Source organism: Limulus polyphemus, unplaced genomic scaffold (genome assembly GCF_000517525.1).
Source record: "Limulus polyphemus unplaced genomic scaffold, Limulus_polyphemus-2.1.2 Scaffold2585, whole genome shotgun sequence".
Taxonomy (NCBI): Eukaryota; Metazoa; Arthropoda; class Merostomata; order Xiphosura; family Limulidae; genus Limulus; species Limulus polyphemus.
Window position 1 is genome coordinate 10,568 of NW_013668195.1, and position 10,395 is coordinate 20,962.

General features: G+C 34.9%; 1 protein-coding gene across 1 annotated transcript in view; it reads left to right on the plus strand.

Annotated features, from left to right (window-relative positions):
• Positions 1 to 3,951: 3,951 nt before the first annotated feature.
• LOC106467363 overlaps positions 3,952 to 10,395 on the plus strand; it is a gene marked incomplete at its 5' end in the record, with an annotated part of 21,279 nt that continues 14,835 nt past the window's right edge. The window contains one exon of the mRNA XM_022395525.1: positions 3,952 to 4,087. Coding sequence (XP_022251233.1) covers positions 3,952 to 4,087 — 136 coding nt within the window. The remainder of the gene's footprint in view (positions 4,088 to 10,395) is intronic.

Below are 10,395 nucleotides of genomic sequence, written 5' to 3' on the forward strand. Positions count from 1 at the left end.
ACTGAACATCTCATTTAAACGAAACCAGGTTTAACCAGGTTTGCTACACTGCTTCGGCTTTTTGTAAACGTTTGTTGTTACAGGAGGCTAACTGGAACATCTCATTTAAGACGAAACCAGGTTTAACCAGGTTTGCTACACTGCTTCGGCTTTTTGAAACGTTTGTTGTTACAGGAGGCTAACTGAACATCTCATTTAAAACGAAACCAGGTTTAAGCTCTTTACACTGCTTCGGCTTTTTTAAATGGTTATTACAGAAGTTTAACTGAATTTCTCCTTTAAGTCAAATAATATTCTAGTCCCTTAAACTCCTTGTTTTACTGAAACGCTCATTAATACACAAAAATTAGTCAAATGTCTTTAAACTTTTATTTTCGTTGAGACTTTGGTCATTACATCAGGTTAATTTACCGCTTACTTCAAGATGAAGTCAGGATCAGGTCTCCTAAAGTCTTAGTTTTTTTTCCTGACAGGTTAGTTGACTGTCTCCTCTATTAAGAAGAAACCAATTTCTGAAAAATAAAGTATGGAAATGATTTCCTTTTGTGTGTTTTTAATTATACACAAAGCTACACAAGGGCTATCGGTGCTCTGCCCACCACGGGTATCGAAACCCGGTTTTTAGCGTTGTAAGTCCGCAGACATACCGCTGTGCCACTGGGGGGCTTCCTTTTGTGAGTCAAGTGAGAATTTCTTTACATAAATGTTTAACCACGTGTTGTTTTTGTACTATGAGAGACATGAATTTGACTGTAATCAACGTTTGTAGATGATAAAAATTGTATTATTATTTATCCATCCAGTTTCTGCTTATTTTTCTTAATAACTTTCACATATTTCAATATATATATATATATTTTACACACTTGACTAAAAGTACGTGCGTTATGTTTTACTACGAAGTCACAGAGGGGCCTACATATTTTACTATGCGTAATCATGTGGTCTTTAGATATGATTCTTTTCAGTTACAGGGAAAGCAGAATGTTTTGTTTTTTTTTGTTACCACGTTGATTTCACTAAGAAATACATACAATATAATATGACACACATATATATATAGTACATGCGACATGACTTAACGATTATTCAAAAACTACATTATCTTTTTTTTCCTTTGCATGTTACATGTATGAATAATATTATTTTTAGCTGTTTCCAGAAGTTGAATATGTTATATTAAAATGATTTGGGAGCCTCATCATGTCGATACAGTCCATATCGCCACGTCCAGTCATGCTTTATCTGATGACTTTGCATACTGAAAATAGCCCTGCAACTCTGACGTAAGGCTGTAATGCTAAAACATACCCCTACTCTCTTTTGTCTTTCCATTTCAACATTGCGATTGCACAGAAATCCAGAGGCGCTGCGTTCGGTGACTTAACCTGTATGTCTTCGTGTGGAATAACAAGAGTACCCGTTACATTCTTCAGTTGCTTAAGGTATGTGACGGTTTAATGGATATGTCGTGGAAGTAACTTGTGTACACTTTATTATACTTTATTATGTTGTTTATTGTTATTTGAGGCACGTGGATGCCTTTTGCTACTGACCTTTGTTATTCTTACTTGTTACAAGACGATCTACTTTATTTAACACTGCTTGGTTACGACTTATTGCAGGTTACTTTCTACACAGTCCTGATATCCCACGTTGATCCATATTCCTATATTTTTCAGTGCCATTTAATAAAATTATATCTTCGTTTCGAAACTTCTAAATCTACGATCTTTACACATTTGAGTGTATGAATATTTTGCGTGGGAAATGGCTGCTACGTGCCCTTCCCAACAGTGATCAATTTTCGGTAACATCACACTAATTTACGAAACGCGAAACAATATCAAAATTTTATATCGGTTGTGGCTGTTACGTGACCTGCTGACTATCTTATTAAAAATCATTTTAATATACCTTACTCAACAATATCTAAAAATATACTGCACATTTTACTTTGTTTGAAATATCTCGCTAGTGTTACAAGTATTTAAAAATACAGCATGAATATACAATAGAATAAAGCAGCTTCTTAAGTTTGTTGACATGTAACAGCCTAGTTTGTTTGCTTGCTAAGGTACTTAATTTATTAATAACTCAGTTTGCTACGTAACCCTTGCATGCTCCAAAACAGACACAAATAAAAATGATATATATATATTATAAAGTATAGTGAAAAGGGGACGAAATAGATAACTATAAATCAAACTTACGAACAACAGTGTATATATTTTTATGAAATTTAAATCATACCTGTGGGCGACTTATGCCTAAGCTGTGCATTTTTATTTTCTAAGACCTAATATTGTAGATCTTTTTACCAGGAACAATGCGATAATACACACATTCATACCTTCGGGTTGTTAGATCAAGAAAACTGTACCATAATTGGGAAACAAATGTTGCTGTGACTGACGCATATTCTTATTTTGGTAAACCAGCATAATTCAACGAAATACTTTTCTGAACAGTTCTTCGTCGCAATTAAACACTTATTTTATAAATTTCTCACCTCACCTACAGAATAATACCTTTGCCAATATTTCGGATTGTGGTGTTTTATTTGTTTAGCTTATATTATTTTGAGTAAAGAAATTGTTTTGGCGGACTTTGGAACTTTGAAAAACTGTAAATCTACAAATTAAGAACGTAAAGCACCCTTGATGAAGCATGTAAATATCTGTTTATGAATTTATAAACAAACGATTCTTTGAGAGGGCTTATCACCGAACTTTTACTGTGATAATAAGAGAACCAAGCTGGAAGAATCCACGATAAGGCGTATCAATGCCATTGGTAATTATTATAGTACTTTGGAATTACGACCTTAAAGCTTAGCATATTGATGATTCAAAAGTCACTGAGCGTATTATCTCACAACCTATGGCATACTTATCAACCTATGACAGGTATTATTTAATATACTGTGATATATTTAGAACCTGTGATAGATATTACTTAGTAGCCTATGATTTACTGAGCATCTTCTGATGGACGTTATCTAGCAGCGTGAGACATATTATTTAGTAGCCTCTAACACAAGTTATTTAGCAACATATGACATATTCAGCAGACTGGGACAGATATTATTTAGGTAATCTGTAATAGATCTTATGCCTTTCAGATAGTTAGCAACCTGGAATTAGATATCATTTAGCAACCTCTGACAAATGCTATTTATAACCTACGACAGGACATATGTAGTAGGCTGTAACATATATCTATAAGTAAAAGGATATTCCCAGTAAAATACTTTTACTGTGCATGGGGTACGTATAATAGTATTATTCGCGAATTTCTTCTATGTTGATGGAATTCTCAACGATAATTTTTTTCAGATTGAAGCAACACTCATCGGAACAAGTGAGCAAAATATGACCTGTTATTTGGTGCTTTCAACCTGAATAGTACCTTATGCAAAATATCGGTTAAACAATCAGGTCAGAGACACCAAGAGTCGGGCATAATAATACCTAATTTAGAACTGCTGACCAACGGGAGAGAAACCAATCAGCATCATCCTTTGCTTAACCAAATAGCGGAACCAAATGTCACATTTATAACACTAAGACAGCTGATGGTACTGAGCATTTGTTGTAGTATGTCGCGTCTCAGACTTTGCTTGAGCCTCTCGTACAGCAGTCTTGCAAACAATCATGACATGCCCATCAAAAGGTGGTAAGAAAATTTAAACACTGGATTGTACCAAAAAAAGTGTTTGTATGGCTCATTGTGTTTTAGTGGTTATAGTGTGTACTTAGAATTTCAAACTTTCAAGAAAGAGGTATTAAAGGAACACCATTTATGAATGTTATTCATTACTAGTGCATCATCTATCTCTTGTGATTAATATGCTAACATATTTATGTTATTTAATACATATCACTTTCTCCATAACTCATAGCTCTGAAGTTAGGTACTGTTTTTATGATTTTAATATATTTTTATGAGTGTATTATTCCATTCTTTTTAGGGAAAAGCCTAACCATAACGATTACCTTGAGCACCAGCCCTCCCCAGGTGGCGTCGTACACGAAAGCGATCAAAGTGACAGTTGATGGGCCTCGAGAACCTAGAAGTAAGACACGTAAGTTTGTCTTAAGCGACAAACGTAAGATCACATTTTTCTTGAAATGTATATGAATATTTTCAAAGTTGGAAATAAAGTTCTATTATTTTCTTCACATTTATTTATGTCTTAAATGCTTATCTTAAATCTGAAAACAACTTGATTTCTAGCTAATTAAGTCATTTTAAAGTTTGAGCTTTATCTTCTGCTATTTATTTGAAATTTTAATGTTATTTCGCTTTTATTGCAAGTGGCTTTCGTGTTGTGGAATAGTATTACGATAATCACAAAAGAATAAATTTGCAACAAAATAACACCAAAGAGGTTGTAGTTAGTTAGTTTTATAAGATAAAACAATCAGTTGGAAAAATCATTATGGAGTCTAATCTGAATTTTTGCATAGCTGTAACAAAGCGTGAATTTACAAAGTTATTATGAAATATAGTGTCATATATATCTTCCTAAGTTGATCATATATCTTTAGTTTGAAGTTTACAATGTTTATTTAAACGGCTAAACTGTAAAAAAGTAAAAAAAAAAGAATATTAGATCAAGTTTTTTTTCTAAAATTGTTCTAAATAGGAATAGTAATATAATTTTTGAAAGAATAAAAAAAAAGTGATACCAAAATAGTGAACACTAAATAGGCTTAACTCACATCGGGTTTGTTTTTCAATCGTGAATTAGATCGAAGGTATCGCATGTAAAGTGTGCAATACAACACACACACACAGACGACTCTTATTTTAATATTTATTAATTTCATTACTTGAAAATAAAGTACGATTGATTTTGCAGCGAACATAACTTAATCCTATATTCGAAAGAATAACTAAAATTAATAATGTTATAAATGGTTAGAAATGAAAAATAATAAAAACTATAAAAAACAACAACGACATTTCAGGAAAATTTCATATATATATTTTTAACTGAAAATAATATAATCAATAGTTAAACAATACTGACGAATAAATACTTTGTAGACTACTAAACGGTAGACAAAAATCCGAAATATTTTTGAGCGAAATTTCAAGATTAGTAAAACAGAAATCTAATTAAATAGCACATCTGTGCCATACCCTAGTATTATATGACGGACGAATTTCCAATTGATAAATTATGTGAGACTAAGACACAAAAACATCATTAGATAACGTATGGTTATTTAACTTTATTATCGTCTTATTTATTTGTTAAGTTACCGCTCAAAAATAAAGAAGCCAGGCGGGACCTACTAGTTATGATACTCAGACTTTGAATTCGAGGATTCGTGGTTCGTGTCCCGTTGCTGGGAAACTGCGATCCTTGCTTTGGGGCTGTCGATGCGCTATACAAGTGTCGGTCAAATCCTGTTATTCGATTCGAGTAACCAAAAGATGGCGGTGGGTACTGCTGACTAGCTTCCTTCTCTCTAGTTCATCAGTTCAAAGTATATGCGCAGATAGCTCTTGAGTGGCCCGGCATGGCCAGGGGGTTAAGGGGCTCGACTCGCAATCTGAGGGTCGCGGGTTCGAATCCCAATCACACTGAACATGCTCGCCCTTTCAGCCGTGGGGCCGTTATAATGTGACGGTCAATCCCACTATTCGTTGGTAAAAGAGTAGTGCAAGAGTTGGCGGTGGGTGGTGATGATTAGCTGCCTTTCACCTAGTCTTACACTGCTAAATTAGGGACGGCTAGCGCAGATAGCCCTCGTGTAGCTTTGCGCGAAATTCAAAAAACAAACAAACAGCTCTTGAGTAGATATTCGCTAAAGATTTGAACAAAGAAATCACAAATGAAATATACAGTATGAAGGATCATTGTATAAATTAGGGACGGCTAGCGCAGATAGCCCTCGTGTAGCTTTGCGCGAAATTCAAAAAACAAACAAACAGCTCTTGAGTAGATATTCGCTAAAGATTTGAACAAAGAAATCACAAATGAAATATACAGTATGAAGGATCATTGTATATGAATTTAAGACCTTGCTTATAAACCATTAATCACTCAACAGAAAATAACTTTCCCCATATGTTTATTCAATTATTTTCAACCGTGTCATTCTTGCCATTTCTCTAAATAAAAGAATCACTGCTATGTTAATACGTTTGTATAATATAAGTAAACTGGAAAACTCCCGATACCTGAGCTTGAGGAAACATCAAAATCTGTGTTAAAATACTATTCATCTAACAATGTAGATAATAGATTTATCAATCATTGTTTGTGTTGTTCTGCCTGACGCGTTTCTACCTGTTTGTCCTAGTTCTAAGGCAGCGTATATATTAGCGACTATCTAAACTAAATCATTTGTTTTATACTTTGGTTCATGCTTGTGTCTGGCTTTCAAAAATTTTCAAATCTATTTTCTACTTTCTGAAGCATTTACTTTGTAAAAAAATGATCTATCAAAGGGTACGGCTTAAAAAAAGATCAGATGTGTGATAATAAAAATAATCTCTCAGGGGATACGGCTTAAAAAGATCAGATGTGTGATAATAAAAATAATCTCTCAGGGGATACGGCTTCAAAAAGATCAGATGTGTGATAATAAAAATAATCTATTTTGGAGTACGGCTTAAAAAAGATCAGATGTGTGATAATAAAAATAATCTATCAAGGGGGTACGGCTTAAAAAAAGATCAGATATGTGATAATAAAAATAATATATCAAGGGGTACGACTTAAAAAAAAAGAGAGATCAGATATGTGATAAAGAAGACGTGATTCCGAAGCAAAACATGTGAAAAGAGGAACTACAGAAGTTCAGGATAAATCCTAATGTAATATTGATTTCAAAAATAATGTACTTGTGACAGTCGTGGTGGTGAAGTTGAAATGTAACCATATTGTTTTTAGTTTAGAGAGGGTTAAATCAAGAGCGATGTGGTTTTCTCTGGCCTGCGGTCAGTTAACATTTAATCCGAAGATAACAAACTGACCCACTGGGGTTCTGTATTACTTCGACTACTCAGCGGATGACGCGCCCCTAAAAATTGGCTCTGCCGACTCTAATAATCCATCCAGGTCCTTAATAACATGTTCGTTGAGACTCGAACAGCTGTTGGCGTAACAGCTGGCAGGCTGATCAATGGAACCGTTTATCAGAGGTGTTCATATTGCGCTCTGCTTTCTAACCCTGTGGTACTGCAGCGTTCACAATGTATTGCACGCGCTGTTAACTTGGCTCCATGCGTGCATACCTTACGCGCCTTTCTCGCTGACTGAAGAATCATTCATTATTCAGCGGCTCCGTTTCCCATACTCTTGGCCGCACTTTTTTTGTGCTTTGTGTATTATAAAACTGAACACGGCCCACTGATATCAAGCGGTGGCAGCCCTGCTAGCTAATACCCGGCGCACCGCAGCCCATGCAGCCTTGTCGTGGTAGACGTAATCGTTATTCACAGAGCGCCTTGGAGTCAGCCGATATGCTGCTAGCTGTAAGTTGCATCTAATATTTAGTACCCAATAGAACGTGTGAAATAATTGTGGTGCTTGCACTGGCCAGCGGAAGATAAGGGCTGACTGGGTGGAACAAAGGTTTTTTGGGGATTTCATGCGTGCTGCTAAGAACCTGTTATACAGTTTTATAGCCACGTATATCTACATAATATTCTCTCAACGGGCGGGATTATGACGGCAGTTGAGAAATAATTCATGAAGATACAGGAAAGTCACATATAACAGTTCACCATTATGTATATATTTGTGACACAAGCGAATTGCGCACACTATCCTATAAAGTCAATAATTGGCGCATGCTCAGCAGAGGTACTTACATACATAAGTATACACCTCTGGACTTTTACATATCTTTACAGAACTACATAAACAAACATGTATCGACACGACCAAAACCAACACTTTCAGGTTGTAGTGTGCAGGTTTTATTGGACTTTTACACATCTTTACAGAACTACATAAACAAACATGTATCGACCCGACCAAAACCAACACTTTCAGGTTTTAGTGTGCAGGTTTTATTCCGTTTATTATTGTCGTACGTAAATAACAACTTTGAGCAGTAGGTACTGTTCCTAGCTTGATAGGTTAAGGTAAAAAAATATACTCTTATATCAATTATTAATCAGTATTTCAGTTCTCAAACGATTTCTAAAATAAAACTTCCAAATATTGATTGATAAAATAACTATATCCATTTCTGCTTCACTTACTTGATTTTTGTAGTCCCATGAACTTCTTTATTTAACTTTCGTAAGTGTATTTTATTGATCTTTGAATGTTCTATTTTTGACACTAAACTTCATGATTGTTTTTGATACAAAACAGTCTTTCCCATTAACGCTTATTTTTAAATGTGTTGCAGCTCTCAAAAGTTTATAGTAATTGTGTTTGTTTGTGAAGTTAATTATGTATTTCTTACAGAATATTCTAGATGTCAAACTTTCAGCAATGGTTATTTAATCCAGTTTAATTGTGTAGGCATAGTGCACATTGTATCTTATATGTTTCTACAAAGCTGCACATCAGTATCGTACAATTTTATTGTTGCATTATACGTATACAGAATCATTGATATGTTTGTTGAAGAGTGTTTTGAACGGATTTAAACTTTAATTTCTTCATTTTGTATAGATAGATAAATATATTTTCTTTGCTATAAGCCTTTCTTTTTGTGTCTTTCTCTCTTTCTGCCCCTATCTTTACATATGCAAATCTTGAAATAGGGGAAAGTGACTCTATTTTGTCGTTGTTGGTTTGCCTGGTACTTGACAAATAATATGACGACCGTACAATTAAGAAAACCGATAAAGTTATAGAATAAATGAGTTCGATTGGCTCGTAAAATTTGTTTCTGACCTCTCCTTGTTGTTATAGGCCAATGCTCATCAGATCTGCATAAAAAAATGTTTTTAATAAACTCTATCCGCTCAAAACAAATGAAAAATAACTGTAGAATGAAAGCAAATCTGAAAGCACGATAGAAAAATATTGTACGATGTTTAGACCAAAATAATTTATACTTAATTTGGTGAAGATACTTTTCTAATTAGTTTATCATTGTTTAATAGGCATGGCGTAAGTTGCGTGGGCAACAGCCTGTCCCCCATATCAGAATGCCCAGGCTTACATCCGTCCATATCAAACAATGGGCGGATGCTCATCCATGGATGAAACCTGGCCGAAAGAGGCCTACTAAGTAAGGCATGACCAGGTGGTTAGGGCGCTCGACTCGCAATAGCAATATGCGGGTCGCGAGTTCCAATCCCCGTCCCACCAAACATGCTCGCCCTTTCAGTCGTGGGGGCGTTATAATGTGACGGTTAATCCCACTATTCGTTGGTAAAAGAGTAGACCAAGAGTTGTCGGTGGGTGGTGATGACTAGCTGCCTTCCATCTAGTCTTACACTGCTAAATTAGGGATGGCTAGCGCAGATAGCCCTCGTGTAGCTTTGCGCGAAATTCTAAAACAAACAAACCAAACAATTGTCTTAATCATTTGTTTAATCATCTGGTTTTTAAAAGCGAATTACACTTTGAGTTTTTGGACATTTAATGAGGATTAATTCACAAGAAGACTGATTATAATATGAATCGCATCATTCCTTATAGAGCTAATGCAGACTTCCAGTAAGGAAAGTATCTAATAAATAAACGTTTCGTTTATAAACGAAAAGTTGAACTCCTGAAAACGACAATAAATGAATAATAACCACAATAGAGATAGTCCCCCGGTGGGGGTAGGGGTAAGTTTACGGACTTAGAAGGAATAAATCTGAGGTTCGATTCTCCGCGGTGGACAAAGCGAAAATAACTCATTGTGGAGCTTTGCACTAAGAAAACAACAACACATATGGAGATAAAACTCTTTTATAACTAACCCTATTACTTTTATTCGTTTACCTATATATTTTTAAAGAATAAACTAAATCTGTACCCATATTTTATAAATATGGAAATTGTCTTTGAAAGGTACAAATAGAGTCAATTGTTTTCGTAATAATGGAATTTTTCACCTATAAATGGTTGTATAAGATAACATCTGTTAACATGTGAAGCTATGGATCACAGGCTTTTGTTGTATAAAGTCTCACCTGTTTTTTGAGGTGGCAATAAATGTCAGCTTTATAAAAATAGTTAAGGCTATGTATCTAAAACAAAAATATTATAGGGCATTAAAGGACAAACAATGAGTAACAAAATGGACGAAGTAACTTTTTCCAGCATTTAATACGTCTGAAATTAGTCCATACCCAAATCTGCCCCCCCCCAGTGGCACAGCGGTATGTCTGAGGACTTACAACGTTAGAAACCGAGTTTAGATACCCGTGGTTGGGCAGAGCACAAGATAGCTCATTGTGTAGCTTTGTGCTTAA